The sequence below is a fragment of the Peromyscus eremicus genome, chromosome 8a, assembly GCF_949786415.1.
Source record: "Peromyscus eremicus chromosome 8a, PerEre_H2_v1, whole genome shotgun sequence".
NCBI classification, from domain to species: Eukaryota; Metazoa; Chordata; class Mammalia; order Rodentia; family Cricetidae; genus Peromyscus; species Peromyscus eremicus.
This window is the reverse complement of record NC_081423.1, coordinates 32,732,422-32,756,795: the sequence shown is the minus strand read 5'-3', so window position 1 is coordinate 32,756,795 and position 24,374 is coordinate 32,732,422. Positions and strand designations below refer to the sequence as shown.

Sequence of the window (24,374 nt, the reverse complement as noted above, 5' to 3'; positions counted from 1 at the left end):
CCAACCAACCAACCAACCAACCAACCAAACAAAACAAAAGACAGACTAGGTGAGAGCCGAGCAGGCATCCTGATGCCTCCTCAGCGCCCTCTGCTGGCAGTTTTCGGGAATGTGAGCTGAGTTAGGGAGGGATGGGGATCCAGGCTCAACGAACAGCCTTGTCAAGGAACCACACCATGTTTCCTTTGAGCCCAGAGGCCTTTGGGGGCTGTACGACATAGACCAGAATTTAACAGACAGCTTATTTAGAACCCATTCATTTTTAACTCAAGGACTGGCATCAAATTTATTATTATCTTTCGTTAAATATCTTAGATCATTTCTGAGAACACTGCCTAAAGGGGCAGAGTACATTTTCTTCCCCAGTACATTTTGTACGTGTGTAGTTAGAAGTCAGGAGAGGTGACGCAGACAGGTGACACACACGTGGGGGAGGGTTGAGGAGGGCTCTGCAACCCCACCGCAGCCTTTGGTCCTCCGAGAGAACAGTCTCTCTTACCTCCACTAGGGCAAGCTTGAGACTCAGTCCCACAGACAGGTTAGGTGTGGAGGGATGGGGGTGGGGGAGGGCCGAGGGGGCACAAAGAAGACTAGAATCATACATGCATTCAGCATATCATAGAAGAACAGTACACTTAGTGGGGAGGGTCTGCTGAGCAAGCCCCTGCTTGCTGTATGGTCTCGCCTGTCCTGCAAGCGTTCTTGTTGGGGTGGGGCTGGGGGTTGATGGGACTCATCTTCATGAGGCTTTCCTCTGGTAGTGATGGTTGGGCAGTGTGAGCCGGGCTGGAGAGGTTCTGGACAGGAAGGCCCCAGCTTCCATGGAGCGGTGTCTCAGGACAAAAGTGTGGTTTGTTCTGGTATAAGTATCAGGTCCAAGTATATGGTTAGCAGAAGGCAGGGGCCTCCAAGTAGCCTGGGGACATGGAGTGATGGCGGAATGGCCCCAGGCCATGTGGTCCTCTGTGCCAGCCTTCCTTGACAGAATCAGCAGATCCTGGCTCAAGGGAGGTCCAGAACACCAGCCAGTTTCTCAGGTTCTAGGCCATGCACGTGGAGCCTGGGAGCCTTCAAGAGGGAGACTGAGAACTGGAGTGACTGGCATGCTATGACCCCCTTCAGTTGTTGGGAGCTTCAGAAGGGTGTCCTTGGGCTTCTTTCCACATGACTCTTTGGAGAATAAATTCTTCACAGCAGCATCTGCACCTTCCGATAAAACGAGGATCTTCTAACATTCAGGGCAGAGGTGCGGCTTCATTGTGATTTGTCATTGCGCACACACAGCTGCCATGAACTTGTTAGGTAAGTTTAGAGGACTCCTCCATTCCTCCTGAGGGGCTTTGAGATGGAAATGTCATCTTCTCTCTTCAGCCCTGGAGGGCCAGGAGAAAGAAGCAGGAAGACAGATGGAAGTGGGGGACTTCAAGTGGAGGGGATCGTGTTTGGGCCAGGACGTGGAGGCTATGTGGTCTAACTCCACCTTGGTCCTCTGTGTGACTCTCAGACACATGCGTTCTTTATCAGAACCCTGCCATCCACCAGGGTAATGAAAGCAGGTGCTGGAGAAGGGTTCTCTGCCAGAGTGCTCATTCGAGGGCCAGCATCTGCCAATCCTGAGCTCTAAAGCAACTGAATGTGAGGGTGTGGATGACTGTCTGATGAGGGGCACAGGAATGGTGCAGAGTTCAAGGGAGCCCTTGTGTCTGAGTTTGACTCTTCCTGGCTAGGGAGGCTGGAGAGGGGGAATAGAAAACTCCAGAGTTGGAGCTAGAGATGAATTCCTAGCCCGGGCCTCCAGCCTTGCCCTGCTAGGGATGCCTTCTAGCCCAGCTGTCAGAGCCTGGTTTCCGCAAGGGGTAGGAGGCCTTGCCGAGTGTTTCCTTAGTAGCTGCTGTCTGTGAAGAAGGGGGAGCCAGCAGATGGGGAGCAGTCGCCTTCTTTACATGGCTGGGAGACCTCCCCGTACTCGCTGTTGTAAAACACCTTGCCTCCTTGTGCCCCTTGGGTGGGCCGCCGCCGCCTCCCCTGGGGGTCAGGGTGTCCTCTGGGAATATCCGTGTGCTGGCCAGGACCTTTACAGCTGTCAAGACAGGGAGGGTCGTCTTAATAAGCACAGCGAGAGGACCCTGAGTCAGGGTCTGATTGGAATCACAGAGACAAGCAGCGCACGATGCATGTGCAGAGGCTTTGAGGTGCAGATTTGACATCAGCCACACAATAGACAGATCTGATGTGACAGGGGCAATTTTCCTGCCCCAAGCCTGGACACAGGGCCTTGGAAATGGCCAACTTCATCCCCTCAACCCTGCTGCTTTAGGCCAAGAGAATCTATTTGCCGTGGGCAGGTAAACCTGACGCATCTTCTTCTGATGGGTTTTAGGAAAACCAGTACAGAGAATAGTGCCCTCTGCTGCCATGTACAGGGAGTGCAGGGTACTTAGTGAAAAGTCCTCTTTTGTCTTTGAAATTTTGATACTTGCTTCCTTAGGATTTTTACTTTCCCTCCACTTTTTTCTCACCTCACCACAAAGCACCTAAGGTTCAGCCCCGCCTTCCTGCTCACGGCCCACTCTGAAGCAGTGGGCTCCCGAGACGGCTGTTCCTGTCTTGCCTGTCTCAATCAAATGGTATCAGTGTTCTCTCTAGCTCAGGTCAAGCACCTGACTGTGGTTCTTGACTGTTCTCGGTCTTCATGTCCAGTCCATCCAGAGGTCCTCCATTCTAGCCGAAAAATACTTCCACTGACACCTGTCTACCCCCAGACCCCTACTCCAGGGTAAGCATCACTGTCAACTCAGAGGTTATTTGTCTCTACATCCATCCTCACTTCCCTCCCTGGAAGGTATTTGGAGAGATCCTTTAGGTTAGATATGACATTGAGGTCTTCCCCTGCCACACCCTCCCAGGGCCTTCCATCACTCTTGGGATGAAATGTTAGCTTTGGGGCCGGGGGAAGGGCTCAATGGATAAAATGCTTACTGTGTAAGCACGAGGACCAGAGTTTGGATCCCCAGCATTCCTGTAAAAGCAAAAGCCAGGCAGATGTAGTGGCTCGCCGGCAGTTTCAGTGATCATGAAGGCAGAGACGGGGGATGCCTGGGGCAAGCTAGCTGAATAGCTGAATTAGCAAGCTCTGGATTCTGCAAGAGGTACTGCTTCAGTAAGTAAAGCGGAGAGAGATCGAGCAAGACGCCTCATGTCAACTCTGGTTCCCATAGGCATGCACATACATGTGCATCTGAACACACACACACACACACACACACACACACACACACACACACACACGATACACAAATGCATGCACATCATGTACACAAAGAAAAAGAATCCTAGCTTTTTACTATGGCCTAGGAGGACTTGAAGACTCCAGCCCTTGCCTGCCCAGAATCATCCTGCGGGGCTCCACCCTTCACTCTCAGTTTCTTTGAGGTTTTTATAAAATGGTGATTTATTGCTTTTTTGTAGCATGGTGCTAACAAGAAAATATTGATACCTTTTTTTCTTTATCATTAGTAACTTGGTCTCTATTTTTTTACATTTATTTATTTAGTGTGTATGTGTGTCAGAGAGACAGACACAGACAGACAGACACACATGTGCATGTGGATATTAGAGGACAACTTGTGGTTCTCTCCTTCTATGTGGGTCTTGAGGATGGAACTCAGGTCCTTGGGTCTAGTGGTGAGTACTTTTATTGACTAAGCCGTCTCCTGGCCCCAGAATATTTATCTTTAAAACCAAATTGTTCTAGGAAATATTCCAGAGTTTACTCTTCTAGGTCAATTTCTTTAGGTAGACCTAATTTTTTAAATTAAAAATTTAAATTTATGTGTGTATATGTATGTTTATGTATGTTATGTATGTGTGTGTACCTTCAGAGGTCAGAAGAGGGCATCAGAGCTGCTGGAGCTGGAGTTACAGGGAGTTATGAGCTGCCAGATGCGGGTTCTGGGAACAGAACTCAGGTCCTTTGGAAGAGCAGTGAGTACTCTGAACTGCTGAGCCATCTCTCTAGTCCCCAGGCATACTTCTAAAATGTAGATTCATATCTTTTTTGTTTATATCAAAACAAAAGCTTGTTCTTAGCTTACAAGTTTAAGACAAATATTAATTTATTCACACTGCCAACAGTTTCTTTAGGAGGCTCCAATTTTATACATACCATACTTTTGCTCACCTTCTACATTTATTTTTTTCTGATCCTTTTATCTCTTTATTTTGTTTAGTTTCATTTTATTGGTTCTTTTTTTTTTCTTTTTTCTCTGAGACAAGGTTTTTCTGTGTAGACCTGGCTGTCCTGGAACTTTCTCTATAGACAAGGCTGGTCTTGAACTCACAGAGATCCGCCTGCCTCTGCCTCCTGAGTGCTAGGATTAAGGGTGTGCACCACCATTGCCCAGCTTATTGGTTCTTTTCATTTCTTCCATTATATATCTAGTCATTTTTATTGTCCCTGGAGTACCTTGGTCTTCATTTTAAGAAGATTTATTTTTCACTTTTTTTCCTGTGTTACCCATTTGTATTCTGAGCTATACAATTTCTGATTCTTGGTGTGGTGTTTGTTTCTTTACATATTTCCTTCTCGTTGGTATACTGTGTTTGATTTATTCCTTTAAGATTTATTTATTTTTATTTAACGTGTATGAGTGTTTTCCCTGCATGTGTGTACCATGTGTGTGAGGTGCCCATAGAGGCCAGAAGAGGGTGTCAGATTCTCTGGAACTAGATTTGCAGATGGCTCTGAGCCACCGTGAGGGTGAGGGGAACCAATCCTGGGTCCTCTGCAAGAGCAGAAAGAGCTCTTCACCACTGAGCCATCTGTCCAGCCTCAGCTTTCTTTCTTTCTTTCTTTCTTTCTTTCTTTCTTTCTTTCTTTCTTTCTTTCTTTCTCTTTTCTTTCTTTCTTTCTTTCTTTTTTTTTTTTTTTTTTGGTTTTTTGAGACAGAGTTTCTCTGTGTGTATTTTTGTTGCCTGTCCTGGAACTCGCTCTGCAGACCAGGCTGGCCTCGAACTCACAGAGATCTGCCTGGCTCTGCCTTCCCAGTGCTGGGATTAAAGGAGTGCGCTGCCATCGCCACTGGGCCTTCATTTTTTAATGAAGATCCTGCTGTGTTCCCCTTTTAGTTTTGCAGTAACTTGGAGAGAATGTGTGTTTTTGTCTTTGTGATTACTCATGCTGGCATTTCCTACGTCAGAAGTAGCAGGTTTATCCCCACAGAGGTGATGGCCTCAACAGTTCACAGTTCATAAGCCGGAAAGTCCATCCTCAGTGCAACCGTGTGGCAAGGTGATTCGGTTCATGTTGTGGACTGATGTCATAAAAACTGGGGTCATCTTTCACCCTACTCTTACCAGTTCCTGCCCTCTAGGGGACTCAGTGGTGCTGTGAGGCCATGCTACAAGAAGGACTTTTGCTCGCTCTAAGTTGCCCAGGCTCAGGCTTGCCGTGACAGCAGCAGAAGGTAAAAGGAGGCTGATGGATTTCTAGGTTTCCTCATCCAAAAGCGTCATTTCAGACCCACTTCTTTAGTTTCACCTCAGGTCCCCTTGATCACATCCTTCCCAGAGCCTCTACCCTGTCCTGCTTTATACCAACAACACAGGCAAACTGTCCTTTTCCCTGGGTCATGCTGCCCAATCCTAACTTACATTGTTCAAGATCTCCTCCCACCCCTAGGCTTGGGGGAACATGGCTCTGCAGATCGTGGGGTTTGCATCCTGAACGGTTGCTTGAAAAAATGGTGTAATTGGAAGTGAGGACGAGTTGACATCCCATGGGAAGAGTGTAGTCCAAGGGTTCAAAGAGGTGGGAAGGACCAGAGCAAGTCAACTCCCTCTTCTTCCCTTATAGACCCCTCCCATCCACAGTCTGTCCTCGTAATGTTTGGGGAACATTCACCAGCCCAATGAATGCACCTGCCCAGTGATTTGCTGCTCCTTTTAATGGCTCCTCATGAAGCATTTCCAGGGAAACCTGGGCAAACAGTAGCACCCTCTGCTGCTGTTCTGGAGAGGTGCAGTTTCTACAATGAGCAAATGGCTTTCTCCTCCTCTTCTAGCCTCTTCCTCTCTCTCTCTCTCTGAATTATGGACATTATCTTACTTCTGTAGGGTCATTATCTTCTAGAACTTTCTTCATGGGACTGTCCCCAGCTGCCCCTTCTGCTGTGGCTCAGGCTTGGTTCTGCTCGGCATGATGTCAAGAACACACACCCAAACACACATATACACACATAGATGCAGAAACAGAGAGAGAGACAGAGATACACACACAGACACACACACACACACACAGAGACACAGACAGACAGACAGACAGACACACACACACATAGATACACATACACACAGACACAGACCCACAGACAAACACACATATAGATACACAAAGGCACAGACACACATGGACACATAGAGACACAGAGACACACACAGACACACACAAACATACATATACACATATCGAAACAGACACAGACACATAGACACAGACACACACACAGATACAGATACACATACACACAGACACAAACACACAGAGACACACATAGATCTCTCTCTCTCTCTCTCTCTCTCTCTCTCTCTCTGTCTCTCTCTCTCTCTCTCTCTCTGTCTCTCTCTCTCTCTCTCTTTCTCTCTCTCTCTTCCTCCCTCCCTTCCTTAGGTGCATCACAGGCATGAGCTGAGTGCCTTCATTCTAACTCCTCAAGGAACTGGTTTTTTAAGGAAGTGTGGAGATCTGGATTTCCACAGCAGTCCTCACCCCTTTGGTGGTGCATGGTGGGTGGTGGGGATGGGGCAGAGCACTGGGTGGAGCAGTGGTTTGGGTCTCAGAGAAGCTCACTTTGGACACAGAGAAAATAGGAAGGCACACAATCTTTTGGGCAAGAGTGCCAGAGCACTGCCAGGCCCCGGCTGCATCAGCAGGTTCCCGCTCAGGGCCCTCCCGAGGATGGCATGCCGCTTCTGGAGGCCCTTACCTGAAGCTGCCTTCTTGTCTACACCTGCTTTCTATCTGCTCAAACTCCTCCGAGGCCAGCACCATCCCGCTGTCTGTCTGGTTATCCTGTGGGGAGAGAACCAGCCAAGCCTGTGGGCCACATGTGAGGCCCTCCTGCAGGGAAGCTGTGTGCCTGCCTAGTCAGGTGTTGAGGAACCTGAGCCTTGCTGGCCTTATACCTGTCCCCATGGGAACTGAGTTAGGCGAGCGGTCTCCAGCCCATCAGAATGTGCAGAGAGGGTCACATCTGTGACATGAAAGGAGAAGCCATGGCCTGATGGTGGAGACCTTGAGGGGAGGAGCTGTGTCTGGCCTGTGGGACACTCCAGAATGGAGGGCAATAGGCTGAGCATGTACTCATTCTGAGTCCCCTAGGAGGCAGGAACTGGAATCTCAGAGCTGTTCCCAGAGGTCTTCATTGAGTGCTGGAGACATAAGCTCAGGTGTCTGTGGTCTGCTCAAGGGCCCCTCCCTGATGACCTTACCACCCACCCTCCCGGGGCCACAGCTCACTGAGTCCAGGATCCATGCCCCCTCCTGGATGGACTTAGGTCTGAAGCTGTAGCCTTGACTCCAAGCCATTGGCCATCAGAGCTCAGGCCTGGGGAACCAATCTCATCCCTTACAGACAGACGCACTTGCTGGGCTTCCCAGAACACCACTGTATGTGACCTGACCTGAGGACGCAAGGGGTCCACAGCTGAGTGGACCCCTGCCAGCTTCCTGTGCCCGCATCCTAACCTCTTTTCAGTGACATGTGTACTCGCTGGGTTGGTGGGGCCAACCACCACCCACAAGGTCATCTGTGGCCTAGGCTGTTGGAATGTGAGCGCTCTCTCTCTCTGTCTCTCTCTCTCTCTCTCTCTCTCTCTCTCTCTCTCTCTCTCTCCTCTCTTTCCCCTCTCTCTCCATCTCTTTCTTTAAAAGCCACGGTTTCTACACGGCTGGGATAAAACGGGCAGGGAGGCCACGTGTGAGAATGACCAGCAGCTGAGAAAGGACAGCTTTTGAGTGACCACCAAGATGCGAAAGAGCTTAAGGTGTTCCCTGGACTTGACATTTTCAAGGACTTCCCCAAGGAGACGCCTTCATGCCTGTGTACTGTGGCCTGACTCACAGTAGGAGAGTGACTACCAGCCTAGGTGCCGTCAACAGAGGATGGGACAGGAAAATGTGGTGTGCGCACACAATGGGGTTTATTCAGCCACAGAGAAGAATAAAACGCCGTTCTTTGCAGGAAATGAGCGGAACTGGGGGATACCACATGAAGTGAAATAAACCGCACGGAAAGATGAGTACGGCATGTTCTCTCAGGTGGATCCTAAAAAATGGTTGACCTGGAAGTACAACAGCCATTAACAGAGGTTGGGAAGAGTGAGAGGACGTGGATAAAGGGAGGCTGCATTTTATCAGTGCATCCTAGATATATCATTGCATCCGTTAATACGCACAACTTACACATTAATAAAAAATTAAACAAAATATTGCTTGCTTCTCTGTTACTAGTGTTGGGAATCCCTGATGCTGTCCCCCACCTCTTAACTTCCCTTGGCCCTATCTAAGGTGCACATCCCTTCTCTCTCCACCTTCTCTTACCACGGAGGCTTTGTAGGTTGTAGGGGTCATGGGGAATTCTTCAAACGTCTTCATTCTGGAGGAACCTGGAGTCTGAGTTCCTCTGGTCAGGCACCCGGGAAAGGACACACAATTGTAATATCTGTGGGAAGGACACAGAAGGTCCTGATGAATTCATCCTAGCCTCCCCCACCTCTCAGGCTGCTCCTCTCCCCAATGAGAAAGGCCTTCCAGCTGGACGCAGAGTTTGGGTGGGGCCTGTGTCCAAGGTCTGGACCGGTCCTCAGATTCCATATTGGTGTTCATCGCACAGCTCAGCTGACCTTGGCATACTCCTCGTTCCTTCCCTGCCCTGCATTTTCTCTCCTGTACAAGAGAACTATGAGTCTACTGCTGGAGCTCTGCAGTGGAAGGAGAGTTGGGTGGTTACCCCCAGACTGAGCATGGCATAGAGCTGATTGACAGGTCTGACTTCCTCCTCAGGATGGGCCGTTTTCCTTCTATTAACCACTGACTGCCCCTCACACATATGCATGTGTGTGCACTGTGTGTTGGGGCATGGTGAAAGCAGCCTGGCAAGGGCCGGCTCGCTCTTCTGTTCCCAGGTGTGTCACTGCCCGGAGCCCCAGCCTCTCTGTCATGCTGGTCAGAACATGGATGGTACAACATATTAGGGGTGTAAACTGCCAAGGGTAAGAGACCTTGGATCCAGAATTCTAGAAGCAGGCTGTTTCACTCCTGAATACGGTGAGTGTGTGGGCTTCACTGCTCTTAGGGCTTTGCCTGTGCTCCTGGGGACATGCTCTGGAGATGAAACAGAGACTGCACCCTAGGAGGTGTCTTGGCCCAAACACAGCCGACTCTACTTTGTGTCCCCAAAGAAAAAATGCTCAAGATGGGTGCTCCCTTGAAAGTGGGGTGAAGGAGAGAGAAGTACAGAGATTTGGAGGAGGCCGGTTGCTGTGGTTGAGATATGGCTGGGGTGTGTCCCCAAGGTCCGTATGCCAGAAGCTTCATGTGGAGGCACTGAGGTGAGGGGGGTCTAGCGCATGGGAGCATCAGTCTTAGATGGACTGATGACCTGGTTAGTTCTCAAGAGACTGAGATGTTGTAAGGAGAGTAGTGAGGGCCTCTGGCGCCCTCTGGCTTCTGTTCTCCCCATATGCTTTCTTCCTCATCTGCTATCATGATGCCACCTGCCACGATACTCTCCCCAGAGATAAGCCAATGCGGATACCATGTTCTTGAATCTCCATTGATGTGAACTGAATGGACCTCTTTTCTTTATAAAGCACTCAGCCCCAGGTATTTTGTTATAGCAGCACGCTGAGACACTCATGGGAAGAGATCGCTCTAGCCATTGTAAGTTGCTTTTCCTTGAGGACTCGTAAAATATGCCATCTCCAAACTACTGTCACCATCAGACCTGTGCCCAGACCTGGGGAGAGAGAAACTGACCTGGCTGCCAGGCTGTGGCAATGCACACTGGGAGGACTACTCTCAGTGTCAGCTTCGGTGATGTGCAGGGCTGTGGTGGATGTCTGCATGAAGCCACCCTCCTCCGAGCTCTGGGAGCTGTGCAGGGCCATGCATTCCTCTTCCTCATCCTGTCAGGAATGGGAGGAGTTTCCAGGGTCAGAGGCTACTCACCCTCAGTCTTAATGCTGCACTCAGGACTCCTGTGGTCCCAACCTCGGCCATAAGGTCAGGATGGGTTGTGTGTGTGTGTGGTGGAGTACTCTGAGGATTAAGTGGGCCCATGGTGGGCCCTGGCACACTTGTTCACAGCAGGCCAAGCATGGAGGTTGCTAAAAGCCTGCTGGGCTGGCCTTGTTCAGTTCTTCCAACAGCCCTTCCAGGTCCAGGCAAGTGGGACAGGCCAGGCCTCAGCTGGCCATCCTCAATTCAGGTCCTAGAGCATGAGGAATCAGTCCCAAGCTGCTACCCTCAGGAAGTACCTCTGGGAAAGGAGACATGGAGGATACACAAGTCCAGTGTTTTTGTGCTCAGCGGTGCTAGGAGGTAAAGGAATGGACTACTATCGTGTTTGAGGACAGCATGGCCTTGCAGGCTCGGTGTGGGCCGGCCCGGGACTCCTTGTGGGTAAAGATGACCTCTGACCATCTCTATGGCAGCTAGAGTAGACACTGGTGGTGTTTGCCCAACTTCATGTTGAGTGAGATGGAGGTGTGGGCAGTGGGGGGATAGGCCCATGGGCCTGGGGTCAGACATGTGTGACCTTTGCTTGGTAGCTGACAGGTGACCAGGGCTTAGAGGGGCTTGGAAAGACGGACAAGGCAGGAACCCAGGATTGGGCCCTGGGTTGCAGCAGGAAAGGACAAAGATGAGCCTCACCTGCCAGCCTCCGCCCTGAAGCAGGTCTCCCAGGATCTCCACCAGCTCGGAGAAAGCAGGCCTCGCTTTAGGGTCTCCAGACCAGCAACTCTGCATGATGTGGCGTCTGTGGGGGCAGCTGGCTGTTGACCTGTGGTCTGAGTGGACCGTGACCCTCCCACCAGCTGGCCCCATCACTCCTGTACTGCCTGGATCGCTATGGCGGTTGGGATAGGCAGTGTGTCCCCCTAAAGTTCATGTGATGGGAGCTTGGTGCCCAGAGTGGTTGACCATTGTTGAGGGGATGGACCTTCCAGAGATGGGGCCCACTGAGAGGTCAAAGGGGCTTATGACTGACTTAATGCTGTCTTGAGGGGTGGAGTCTCCTGAGAGCAGGCTGTTGTATGTAAATTCCCTCGCTTCCTGTCTCATGTCATCTGTCCCTTTCATGTGCTCCCAGCATGATGCTATCTGCCATCCTGGGATGCAGACAGAAGGCCTTCACCAGAGCTGAGTAGACAGACGGGGATGTCTGCTCTTGAACTTCCCCCTCCCTTATGAAGAGTCCTGTGTCCAGGATGTTATAGGGTCACAACGTGGACTAAAACTTATTCTGTTGTCCCCACCTCAGACTTAGTGCTGGTGGTCCCTCCTGCCTGTCCCCGTCATTCTCTAGCTCTTTTCAGTCCCTCAAGTGCCACTTCAGTGTCTTCTCGTCCCCTGATCACCTGACTTTCTAGTGCTTCTCAGGTGCTCCTAGAATGTCTGTGTCCCATCTCATTCTGTGACTACCATCTGCGTGTATCCTCCGGGGCAGGGGCCTGGCCTGCTTTATAGGCTCTGGGTTTCCTGAGGGTGGTGGCCCAGCAGTAAAGTCCAGGATTGGGGGCATGTTAGTGGATGAATGGATGGATCAGTGTTGGAGACGGTGTCCACCGCAGATGTTATGCTCCTGGGCCATCTCCCGCCTGCCTGCTCTGTCTGGGCTTGAATTCCATGCCCTGTCCCACAACTCCATGACCCCCTTCCCTTGAGTGCCCCGATGCATGCTCTTAGACCCTCCTCCATGCATGTAAACTTCTCTTTCTCCTTTCCATCTCGCGGTCTGCACCAGCCCTCGCCATTCCCCATGACTGCACACTTCTCTCTTGATGCCTGGCCCCCAACAGTTGTGTGGCGAGCCAGGAGACTCACATGGCGGGGGTGGCGAGCTCTGGGGCTCTCATTCGCGTGCCATCCTTCAGTCGCTGGCAGAACTCCTCATTGATCTGCACCCCAGGGTATGGAGAGGCCCCTGATGGAAGAAAGGTGGTGGGGTGGGTGGGGAGCAGCCTGCCCTTGGTCCAGCCCAGGCTATCTTGTCCCTTCTTCTCTTCTCCATGGCCACCAGTGTCAGTATGATGTCTCTACCCAGGGGCTGGGCTGGCTGCTAACCCCTCCCCGAATTCCAGTTAAATTAATTAAAATCAACTAATTAATTCTAGTTAATTCTAATTAAAAGAGGCTGAACAGGGGCTGGAGAGATGTCTCAGCCGTTAAGAACACTTGCTGTGCAATCGTGAGGATGAAAATTCCCATCCCAACACCTATGTAACAAGCTGGGCATCTGGCACATGCCTGTAGCCCCAGATCCAAGCGGGGCAGAGACAGGGGAATCACTGGGGATTTCTGTCTTCTAGACCAGCCAAGAAAATGCCAGCCCCAGTTCTGGGAGATACTCTGTCTCAGAGGAACAGACAGAACACTTGACACCCTTTTCTGGCCCCCAAGTGCATATACCCCACACACAGCTGGGCGTATTCTCTCTCTCTCTCTCTCTCTCTCTCTCTCTCTCTCTCTCTCTCTCTCTCTCTCTCTCTCACACACACACACACACACACACACACACACACACAAGTAAACAAACAAACAAACAAACAAATAAATCTTTAAAATAGAGTTGGTGAAGTTGCCCGTTTGCTACGGTACCACGAGCATCCACATAGTCAACGTGCTTTTGTGAGACTAGTTCCTGGGATAGGGGTGCAGCCTCACAGGACCTGTTCAGTGAAGTCCTTTTGCATCTCTTGGTCATCCTGCCCACCTATTTGCCCACTTCCAACTCATGAGGACCACTGACTGGTGTCCCCTTGCTCCTCCTAAGCCATCTGCCTCTACCTCACCTCTCTATTATTTATTTGTGGGATGTGTGTGTCCTGCTAGAGACAGAATCCCCTGATACATGCTAAGCCCACTGAGGTGCATTCCAGCCCCTCTTCATGTGGCCTGGCTCCTTCCCACTCCCTCTGGCTCACCCAGCAGACCAGGGGCCCCTGAACTTTCTAGAATCTTCCTGCTCCTGTTTTTAGTAACCGTGTTTCACGGCTGCCATTTGGTGACATTTATGTTTTGCTCATTGTCTTCTTCTGCCCTTCATGAGGCCTTCTTCATCCTGTTTCCGGGTGAGATTTGTGTGAGCAGGTGTGACTGAATGTGGTAGTTTGAATGAGAATGGCCCTCAAAGACTCATATATTCGAATGCCTGGTCACCGGGGAGCAGAACTGTTTGAAAGGATTACAAGGATTAGGAGGTGTGGCCTTGTTGGGGGAAATGTGTTCCTAGGGGTTGCCTTTGAGGTTTCAAAAGCCCACGCCAGGCCCCAGTCTTTCTCCGTCTGCTGCCTAAGGATCAGGATGCAGCTCTCAGCTAGTTCTCCAGCTCCATGCCCACCTTCCTGCTGTCATGCTCCCTGCCATGATAATAATGGACTAACCATCTAAAACTCTAAGCCAGCCCCTAATTAAATGCTTTCTTTTGTAAGAGTTGCCTTGGTCATGGTGTCTCTTCACAGCAATAGAACAATGATTAAGACACTGAATGAGTACCGAGCTCCCTTTGGGACCCATGGTGAGGAGGCTGCCATGTGAACCAGGGTTTTGCCCTTTTGGGCACCAAAGTGGTGCCAAGGGAGCCCCGTTTGGAGGCAAAGTCCTCTGGAGGGCTAGGCCAGGTTGGGCAGAGGCAGGTGAGTGGGTGGGTTCTCTGTGACCCATCACTTGCCTCAGAAGGCCCCAGGGCTAACAGATCCATACACAGCTACAGTTGTGTGACCAGAGGCAGGTGATCCCCTCCCTTCTCCTGGATGGGCACCTTGCCCTTTACTCACCCAGGGAGAAAATCTCCCACAGCAGTACACCAAAGGACCACACATCACTCTGCGTGGTGTACACCTTATCAAAGATGCTCTCGGGGGCCATCCATTTCAGAGGCAGTCGAGCCTGAGTGGCAGAAAGAGATATGTCCCATGGTGAAGGAGAGAGGGCTAAGGCTAGACACCAGGATACCCACAATCCCAAGTTCCTTCTGTGAGGACTGAAAGTGCCTCCTCCATAGTTGTCCTGGGTGCCCAGATCTCCCTTTCCACCTCCCTCTCCATCTCCTCCCCTGTCTCCCCTCCTTCTCTCTCCCTCTCTCTCCCTTCTACCTCTGTCTCCCCCTCACTTCCTTTTTTGTCTTTCTTCTCTCTCTCTTCCCAACAGCTGTCCTTTGTCTCCAGATACCTTCATCTTCTTTCTCTCTCTCTCTGTCCCCTCTTTTCTCCTGTCTCTCTCTCCCCTTTACCTTTCTTCTCCTCTCCTTCTCCCTCTTTCCCCTCTTTCTTGTGTACCCCAGGCTAGCCTTGAACTTGTGATCCTCCTGCCCCATCCTCTTTAGCTCAGGCACGCATCCCCACAGCCTGCTCCTGAGGGTGGATCTTGTATCTGCTCCTCCAAGTGTAGAGACTTAACTCAGCCTCCTGAGGTAATGTAGCCCTGCATACCACCAGTATCTCCTCTTGACCAACACTCATCAGCTCACTTTGTCCCCAAGCTGGAAGCAGAGTTCTCATTCCTGCTCCCTCCCTCGCTTTCAATGATGCTTCCCCCATCATCTGTCTCCCTCCGTCTTATGGCCTCATCTGGGATCCCTTCCAGACTGGCAGTCCGTTCTCCTGACAGCTTATGGGGGGTAGAGGCAGAGGTGCACACCTGCTACCCACCTGTATTTGCTTCCCACCCCTGTGAGTTAGCGTAAAGAACAAAAGCCTTCTGTGGGGTTTCCACTCTGGGTAGGGTGGCCATCCCACCACACCCCAGACTCACCCTGATCATTTCCTCTCTCCAGCCATCTTTCTTCCTCTCCCTGGCACAATCCCTTACTCAGCTATGGTCACTCATTCAAGCACCCTTCTCTGAGTTCTGCCAGCAGCCCTGCCATTGTGTCTGGACTTGTCTGTGAAGGATTACCTAGAATAGGCTAATTGAGATGGGAAGACCCGGCCTAAATGTGGGTTGCACTATTTTGTGCGCTTGGGTCCCAAGCTGAGTAGAAGGAGAAAGAGAAGAGATAATCCAGGCAGACATTGAGAAGTGGAAGGAAGCCAAGCTGTGCTGGGCACAAGCATTCATACCCTCTCCTTCCTGACTGATACGTATGAGCGTATGAGCAGCAGCCTCCTGTTCCGGACACTCTACCCTCTATGCCATGATACACTGTGTCCCCTGGAGCTTTTAGCCAAAATAAACTCTTCCTCAAGTTGATTTTTGTCAAGTGTTTCATCAAAGCCATAAGACAAGCAACCAGCACACTTGGTGAGCTCCTAGGAACAGTGAGTCTCCCAGCAGCTGGGCATGTAGCCTGGCAGACCAAGTGGACAGTTGGTCTGTGGTTTCCCTCTCCCCAACCACCCCAAGTCCCCTGTGGCCTGCACTCACACTGCCCTTTCGGACATAGTCAGGGTCTTTGTAGATGTCCCGGGCAAGACCAAAGTCGCAGATCTTCACTATGTCACTTTCTGACAGTAAGATGTTCCGAGCAGCCAGGTCTCTGTGAATGCACTGGGGTGGGGGGAGGGAGGGAGGTGGGAAGGAATTTAGCTTCAGCTCCCAGGGTGACATCTCAGCCTACAGCTCTGAGGTGCTCTAGGGCATACCCTGCCCTGCCTGCATCTTGCTCATTGGGAGAGAGATTAATGGATGAGGACATGAAATTGAGGACACCTCAATGACTTGGGGACTCAGACATGCTGATTCCATGGCCAGTGCTTAGCCTGGAGACCTGGGGCAGGGAATTCCTTGCTTTGGGCTGAGTTTCCTCCAAAATGGGACAGATCTGAATTGATCCCAAGGCCACTGTGGAGTAAAATTACGACCCGGCATATCTATATCAAGAGGTGTGTAACCTTCTCTGAAAAGGACCTGGTGGGGTTCCGGGGGCCTACCTTGCGGGAAGCCAGGAACTCCATTCCCCGGGCCACCTGGAAACTGTAGCAGACAAGGTCTTCCATGGTCAATGGGCTCAGCCATAGGTCCTCAGCTGCACAGAAGGGCGGGGGGAGCTCAGGAGGCATGTCTACAGTAGTTCATCTTCCATCTCAGCCCCGAAACTAACATTTGTGCACCCACCCCTGACCGTCGCTCTCCTGGCCAGGCCGTGGAGACACTAGACACTATTCACCCTGTTTATATCTGTTACCTTCATGCTCTCTGGGGATCCACTTTGGCACCTGCTATTTGGCTCCGTACCTCTCCCTGACCCTGTCTGCAAGGCACTTGCTGTTTATTCTGTGATACTCAAGTTAATTTTCCTTGCCTGCCTCTTGGGTGTCTTCCCCTCGTGAAGCAGAGCGCATTACAGTTCTCCCATTGAAGCCCCTGCACCGAGGGTCGCAGGCTAGATTATCCCTGGGTGCCAATTGCGAGGCTTTAACTGGACCAGACAGACACTGGCAAGAGGAAGCCAGGCTCTTACCTTCTTGGACAAGGGGGGCCCTCCGTGCTCCTCCCTTGCCCATCAGGAGCCGCGTGAGCAGGGCCCTGTCGCTGCTTCCAGGTCTCCTCCGATCAGCCTTGGCGCCTTCTACCATCGCGCGGAAGCGCCTGCGTTGCTCTGGAGACTTCTCCTGCCAAAGCGAAGTGTAAAGCTGGCCTGCCTCTCGTCCCTCGGACTTCCAGCCCCAGCCAAGCCTGGTGCCCATCCGCTCTCTAACTGCGCTCCCGCAGCACACTAGTGTGTCCACTTACCGCGTAGGGGCTGAACGCCTCCCGCTTGGCACGCAAGAAGTTGGAGAGGTTGCCATACTTGCAAAATTCCACGATCACCATAAGAGGGCCTATGACACGGCGGAGCAGAAGCCAGGCACTTGGTGATGCCAGCAGCGCAGCAGCACCCCGTCTCTACGGTCCATCCTTCCCGAACCCCGCCAGGCTCCAACGTGGGCCCACCCCAGGACCCGCAGGGCTCCTCCCATCCACAGTGAAGAGTGCCAGAGCCCCCTGCTGGGTCCTTTCCCCAGGGCATCTCATTTCCATACCATTGGGCTTGGTGCACGCCCCCAGGAGGTTGACCACATTGAGGTGGTTCCCGATGTGAATTAGGATCTTGAGCTCTGACATCAGGGCACGGTGCTCGCTGGCAGTAGCGCCCTCTAGAGGAGACAAAGGGGGGCACGGCACGATGCCAAACCTGCCCTGGTATGTTTCCAAATTTGCTCAACCCTCCTGAGACAGACTTAGCAAAGGCATGCTCAGGGCTGGTGCTGGGAGTGCGGGCTGCGCGGAGCCCCTAACACATGCTGCAGACCCTACAGAGGCAGAGGGTTCAGGTAGAGGCTTGGATCTGATTCCCTGTGCCTTTCTGCCGAGTCGTCGCTGGGATAGTAGCTCTGAAAGTTTCCCTTCTTGCTCTTGCATCACCGTCCCACCCAGAGCTCCTCCCCCTCCCCCTAGCTGCACAACCCCTTCTACCCATGAGCCCCACACCACACCTTTCAGCATCTTCACGGCCACGGTGTCACAGCTGCTGCCTTTATTGATGCCAAAAGCAGAGGCTTCCACCACCTTCCCGAAAGCCCCATGGCCTAGGACTCTCCCTGTGGAGGCAGGGGACCAGTTCCAGGTGAGCTGTACAGGGGGTGGGATGTGAGGATGGAGAGGGGTGGAGAGCAGGGGTGACCTGTCCCAAGAGCTTGGGGCAGGAGGAAAATGAAAGCCTCTCTGACAAACAGGAAGGGAACAGGGAGTGGAGTCTTAGAGAGGGAAAGCTGGAGAACAGGGGAGAGACAGACAGGAAGGCCCCAGCATCCTCTCCAGGCAGGTGGGACAGGTCCACCCTGCTCAGAGCAGCAGGAAATGACCTCGGGGGCCTGGGAACTGGGAGCCCTGGCTGTGGTTCTGGGGACTCAGGCCCAGCTGGAACTGGTCAGGCCAGGTGGGGACCAAGAGGGCCATCCTGGCAGAAGTTCTAAGAATGGAAGGATTTCTGTCACTTCAGCCTGCTTGACCCTAGGGCAGCTGAAGCTGTCTCTGTCAGGCAGTGCATGCTGGGTGGGGCAAGCTGGGTGCTGGCCTCACCGAGGTGTAACCTTTCCCTGGGGAACTCCCACTGGCTGGCGTCATAGGACAGGTATTCACACTGCTCCTCCAAAGGCACCTCCCCGGGGTCCATGATGATGGACAGGTAGCCCGTCTTGATGTCTGCATGGGCAGGCTGGGGGTGGGGGTGGAGACAGCTCATTGATTTGGACATAGCACTGTGGCTTGGATACATTTTGCCTAGGACAAATGGCACTTGCTTCTGAGTTCTCAGTCAAGGAGGGGAGAGGCCAACAGATAACTTCTGCTCAGTTTGGAACCAAGCATGAAAGGGTGGGGAGGATTCCCAGGGCAGGACCTTGACAGGTGAACCAGGATGGGAGTCTTAAGGGCTTGCTGGGATGAGAATGGAATGGGGAAACAGGAAGCCCCGTTAGGTAATGGAGAGTACTTCTCCAGGGGGAAGACCCTCACCCTTTTCATGTTACAGAAGATGAGGAGGAGGAGGACCCAGAAGAAGACAGCGATGACGCCCGTGCCAATGAGTATCACAATCTCCATGCTGCCTTTATCTTCGGAGCCTGGGTGGTAGATAGTGAGTGGGTGAGAGGGAGGATGTACCTAACAGGAAGTGCCCCTCTTGCTTGGGTACCACTTCACTAAGTGGCCATAGGAGAGCGCTGGTTGGGTGTGTGAGGTGGGCTGAACAGAGCCAGGCAGGGACGCACCTTCCACTGCCACACTGGCCGAGGAGTTCACGCAGCCCTTAGCATTGCACACACTGCACAGATAACGGCCCGCATCTTCCTCACGCACGCGCTGGATGCTCAGCCTCTGATTCGAGTCTGCCAGGTCGATTCCTGCAAGCAGTAGGATGAAGGTTCCACCTCAGGCTGGTATTCGGACACCGGCCTTGCGGACCTCCGGACCCCGCCCGTCATCCAAGGCCACCTCCCCTACCAGACTCTTTCTCCAGGAGCCTTTCATCTTTGTACCACACAATACTGGGCACATGCGCTCCAGCCACCGGGCATCGCATCTCCAGCGAGTCGCTCACGTTCACCAGGAGGTCAGTCAAGTTCTGCGTGAGGCGAGGAGCTTCCAGGGCTGGGGCAGGGTGGAGAGGGAACTAAATGAAGGCGCAGAAACCAAGAGGGTACCTCGGGATGGTGCAGGGCGGGGGCTGAAAGTAGGGATGGCGTAGTGGCAGACGCAACGGTGAGACGAGTGGCATGGCGCTGAAGGATCAAGGACTGAGCATGCGAAGGACTGAGCACTTCTATGGTTAGTTTGGGCGGTAGGGGTGCTCCGGAAGACCCAGGCTTCTGATTTGACCACCCAGGACTGTGCTGCCCGAGGTCGCAAAAGTAAAAGCGGCAAAGGCTGAGAAACGTGGCCCCGCCCTCTCCGGCTTGCCACGCCCACCTCACCCTGCACGGACAGGTACTTCTTGTGGCAGTGCTTGTCCTGGCTGCGCCTATCCTGCACCTCACACACGTAGTCACCCTCGTGCTCGGGGGCCACTCGGGGGATATTCAAGCTGAGGGTGGCGTGGCGGGCCCCGGGCTCCGCCTCCTCTAGGTTGGCCGCTAGGGGCGTGGCATACAGGTGCACGTTCTTGCAGTCGAGGAGCAGAGGGTTCCCTTGAGCATCGTGTAGCGTGGAGAGATTGAGCCGGTACCAGCGCAGATGCTCGTAGGTGTAGTTGTCCGCTTGGCAGCTGAGGCGCACGGACTGGCCTTCTAAGGGATCCTCGGAAGGCTCTGATTCGATACTGAAGCCGTCCGGGATGGCTGGGGAGGAGAGAAGCCGAGAGACACGGTCTCGGTGTTTGCTCACCTACACCAGCCGTAGTGTGGGTCTCCTTCTTCACCACTGATCTTGGAACGCACTCAGTTCTCAATCAAGGGTGTACATAGTGTGTATCCAGGGTTTCACACTCTCTAGAGCCCACTTCCTCTCCTTTTTCTTCCCCTCCCTAATCAAAGGACCCACCACCTCTTGGAAGTCAGCCCCACCCCTCGGGGTTAGGCTCTTCCTGCATTCTTACCTTTTTGACTCTTCTAGCTATGCTCCAAGCTTACTTCCAGGAGCCCAGGTCCTTAAACGCTTATCATCAGACCCAATGGACCTCGTTCTCTTTTGTACTGACGACACCCTGACCCTGGCTTTTCCTTGGAATGATTTCATTAGCTTTTGTCACTGTCATTCTCTCGATTTCCATCTGCCCTTTTAGGGGACTTCATCCATACTCCTGAACCCAGTAAGTGTTACCTTCTGGGACTCCTTTCTTTCTAGAGGTCACTAATGCATTTGAAAATCTGAATTAAATGATGGGATTTTCCCCCCAAATGCACACATGAATCACAGGACTCTAAACTGAGAAAGGGTGGGATTTCTCTTTGCTGAGGGTATTGGGTACCATTCCATCCCATTGCATCAGCACCCAGTCTATAGACTGAGCACCCCTAAATTTATCTCTTCCACTCTGTCATGGTGGTATGCCATGGACCGGGTGCTCCCATGGTCACAGGAAACTCAGGAAGCTCATTCCTGGCACACAGGCCTGCCTAGATGAAGTGGTAGTCCCTGGGGACAATCTGGTTACTCACTGGTCACATAGAAGTAGATGAGACGCTCATCCTGGCCCACTTTGTTGAAGACCACACACTTGTACATGGCTGACACGTTGGCATCCTGGATCACCAGCTTGCTCACCGTCTACCCAGAACAGAGGCATAAGGCTCCATTGTCTGCCTAAACCCTCCTCTTTTTCAAAGGGGCTAATGTGCCCACTAGTAACGGGGAAACAGGTTTGGGCTGACAATGGCCAAAGTCTAGAGACAGCCCAGATGATGAGGCAAGGTCCTTTCGCAGTAGAGAGGTGTCACCTCAGAGAAGCCAAGAAACAGTATATGGACAGCTGACTGGAACAGCGGGACTTATCTTTGCCATGTCTCAGACTGTGGCCATGTTGAGGAGTCAAAAGCCAGTTTGGTGACTGGGCCTCTCTAAGCAAGGGTTAACATTCAGACTGTAATGAATCACATCAGGGCAAGCTTCTAAATTGTGGCCTAAGGTTAGTAGCTGTTCACTGTTCAAGGTCTTTGTGATGTGCCCACATTAGTCCAAAGGCATATAACACTTCTGCATGGTCCCGGTTAGCAGAGAAGGCATGTATATATGTATGTGCATAGAGGTATCCCAGGCATCTAGAAAAATTCTGCCCTTAGGGAGTAGGGAGTTTGAAAAGTAGGGGAGGAGAGAGGGCCATAGGCCCTGCCTACCATCCAAAGACCCCCCACCCCCACCCCAAGCCGGGCACTTCCTGGCCAGGCCTGGAACAGGAAGAGGCTCTGGAGGTGTGTAGGAAAACAGGAAGTGACTGTAGGAAGTGGGTGCCTTTGTTCAGTCCCCCTCCCCCTCCTGGTCAACAGCTCACCAGCCTTCTATGGAGACCTAGTCAGCCCCCAGCCCCATCCCCTTCCAGCCTTGGGACTTGTGGGCAGCTGGATTCTCCTCCTGGATCTCAGTTTCCTTGTCTGGGAAGGCCTGGCTCACATGCAGGCAGGGAGGCTGGGGCCCAGGGAGGGCAGAAAAATCACCTGGCTGTCAGCTGCAGCTCCCAGAGCTGGGCAGGTCAGGTGGCATCTGAGCCCAAGCAGGAGGGAGCTCACCCAGCCTCCCTCCTCTTCGTCTACTCTTACCGCCACAGCTGGTCTGCAGCTGGGGCTCTCTCTGCATAGGGTCTGTACCTTATTTTTCCCCTCCACAAACTCGGTCCAGGTGTCCAGGCTCTCGATGGGGTTGACAGCATCCTGGGTTGTCACCTCTCTCCAGTCTCGGCACTGTGGCATGCGATCCCTCTGCTGCCGCCTCCGGCTGCCGTGGATCCAGAGGGACAAGGACAGATCAGGAATAAGGACAGGGAAGACCTAAACTGGGGGTGAGGGTGGTCACACCTGTGTTATCCTCAGACATTGTCTCACACCGCAGTGGGTAAGAGACAGCCCTCAGGCCTGGGGACAAGGGCAGTGAGGGGCTGGAACATGGTTGTAGCCCTGCAATCCTTCCTTCACACAGACACTGCTCTGTCCTGCTGTGTGCCTTTCTTCACAGTCCACCTTGCATGTGCTCACCCAGTTTCCAGGAGGACCATGAGTCACCACTCAGCCCCACAAACCCCATCCCAGCTGATTCTCCTTCTCTTTCTTCCTAGGCATTCCCAGGGCTTCGGTCTGCGGCTGAGACGGGGCAAGTGGGGCAAGAGGAGATCTCGTCTGTCTATCTGAAGAGTGGGGAGGGAGCATCCCAGGACTCTTCATTTGGCACAGAGCATGATAGTAGATTACCAGAAGGGGCAAAGACGGAGGTACCAGTGTGAGCTACAGGCCATGCAGTTCACAAGAGTCCCTTAAGAGCTTTGTGTCTGTCAGGCTTTCTCAGGCCCACAGGCCGCTTCTGAGCTTCCCCACTGATTGCTCTGGAGCCACAGCCCCTGGGCCAGCAGGTGGGGCTAGACTCCTTTCCTGTCTGGTTCCTGGCTTCTGTTCATTCCCTAGCATGTGACCACAGAATCTTCCACTAAACGGCAAACCTGTCTTGTCATTCTCCTGCTGAACGCCCTTCACTGGCTCCCTAACGGCTTCAAAGTTCCTGTTCATGTGGCACCCTCCTCCTCTCCTGTTCCTTGTACGTCTCTTCTGTCTGTCCAGAATGTCCTTCCAGCTTCCCCTGTCCCCTTTGTTTGCTGTTATTCTGGCTTTGAGCTCACTGTGTAGCCAAGGATGACCTTCAACTCCTGATCCTCTTGCCTCCACCTCCCAAGTGTTGGGGTACAGGCATGCGCCACCATACCCACCCAGCTCCTCTTGTCCTTTGGACATGGAGCTGGGTGTAGGGAGCATGGCTCAGCATTTGGGCAGGCTCTGTTGCTTTATAGCTTTGACCTTGGGAAATTTGTCTCCCTTCTCTGGTCCTGTTTCCTCACCTATAAAGGGATGACATGGATGAGCTAAGATTTTGTGTGTAGTAGCAGAGAATAGGGTGTGGTGGGGGACATACTCACAGGCTGCGCTGGGCAAACGTCTTGCAGGGTGTCCAGGGCCTCCAGTGCCACTGGACACTGAGAGGTTGGGGTACCCCATAGGCAGTGCAGGTGAGGGTCTGGCGGCTGTGGCGGGAGTAGATGCTGGGTGAGGAGGCTTCCTTTTCATGGATGTGGGGAGGCACTGGGGGCATAGGCAAACAGCCAGTCAGCTGGCTCTCATCACCACCCCACACACCCTGGGACTCATCCCTTCCCCCATCCTTCTGGCCTGTACCATTCACCACCAACTCTAGGCTGATGTTTTGCCTCAGACCAGCTGCAGAGTTCCACAGGGCGAGAGTGTAGATGCCGGCACTGGCCTCGGTCACCTCTTTGAGCACCAGAGCATGTGGATTGTGACGCCCAGTCACTGCCTTTCTGTCCTTGTACCTGGCAGAGGAAGGGGAGTCAGAAGCTCTGAGGACCCCATGCCAGCTCTGTGCTGGCATTTGCTGGCCGTCCAATGAGAGTGGTTCTCGGTTTCCTGTTGGTCACCAAAATCTTTAATGATCGATCTACAATACCCGATGGCATCAACAAGAACACATTTTGGTTTGAAGATGCCATAATGAATCCTATACTTTGTATGCTAATTAAAAATAAATAAACCAAGACAAAATAAAACCCCAAATACCCAAAGCTCAAGTCCCTTCTGTAAAGTAGTACAGAATTTGCACATAAGCCATGGCCGCCCCTCTATATACTGTAAATCATCTTGAGATGACATCTGACACTCAAGACACCGTGTTACACAAGAGGTTGTGATAGTCACATGCTCAGGGACTATGACAAAAGCAAAGCTCCAGACTGTCTGTATGCTTGGTACAGACACATTGGAAAAGATAGTTTCCATTCAAGGTTCATTGGTTCTGTGGCTGCAGAATACGCACATATGAAGCACCCACACATACTGCTAGAGGTGGGGAGAGAAGGCACACGGCCTGTCTTGATAGGTCAGGCCAGAGCAAGAGGCCTCTCCTGTACCAGACCCAGGAGGGCAGCAGGAGGATGGGGGGGACAGAAGTCCCTGGCTTCAGGAGA

At 52.4% G+C, this 24,374-nt stretch overlaps 1 protein-coding gene across 1 annotated transcript in view; it reads right to left on the bottom strand.

Moving 5' to 3' along the window:
* Positions 1–280: 280 nt before the first annotated feature.
* Flt4 (fms related receptor tyrosine kinase 4) overlaps positions 281–24,374 on the bottom strand; it is a 45,379-nt gene continuing 21,285 nt past the window's right edge. Inside the window, exons 9-30 of the mRNA XM_059269305.1 lie at positions 23,569–23,723; positions 23,313–23,475; positions 22,000–22,126; positions 20,857–20,965; positions 19,675–20,037; positions 19,205–19,351; positions 18,973–19,104; positions 18,719–18,825; positions 18,284–18,419; positions 17,698–17,802; positions 17,245–17,358; positions 16,955–17,043; positions 16,683–16,833; positions 16,153–16,247; positions 15,647–15,769; positions 14,059–14,170; positions 12,107–12,206; positions 10,934–11,039; positions 10,037–10,185; positions 8,600–8,720; positions 6,984–7,069; positions 281–2,080 (exon numbers count right to left, since the gene is read on the bottom strand). Of these exons, the coding sequence (XP_059125288.1) occupies positions 1,882–2,080; positions 6,984–7,069; positions 8,600–8,720; positions 10,037–10,185; positions 10,934–11,039; positions 12,107–12,206; positions 14,059–14,170; positions 15,647–15,769; positions 16,153–16,247; positions 16,683–16,833; positions 16,955–17,043; positions 17,245–17,358; positions 17,698–17,802; positions 18,284–18,419; positions 18,719–18,825; positions 18,973–19,104; positions 19,205–19,351; positions 19,675–20,037; positions 20,857–20,965; positions 22,000–22,126; positions 23,313–23,475; positions 23,569–23,723 (2,989 nt within the window). The 3' untranslated portion in view covers positions 281–1,881. The remainder of the gene's footprint in view (positions 2,081–6,983; positions 7,070–8,599; positions 8,721–10,036; positions 10,186–10,933; positions 11,040–12,106; positions 12,207–14,058; positions 14,171–15,646; positions 15,770–16,152; positions 16,248–16,682; positions 16,834–16,954; positions 17,044–17,244; positions 17,359–17,697; positions 17,803–18,283; positions 18,420–18,718; positions 18,826–18,972; positions 19,105–19,204; positions 19,352–19,674; positions 20,038–20,856; positions 20,966–21,999; positions 22,127–23,312; positions 23,476–23,568; positions 23,724–24,374) is intronic.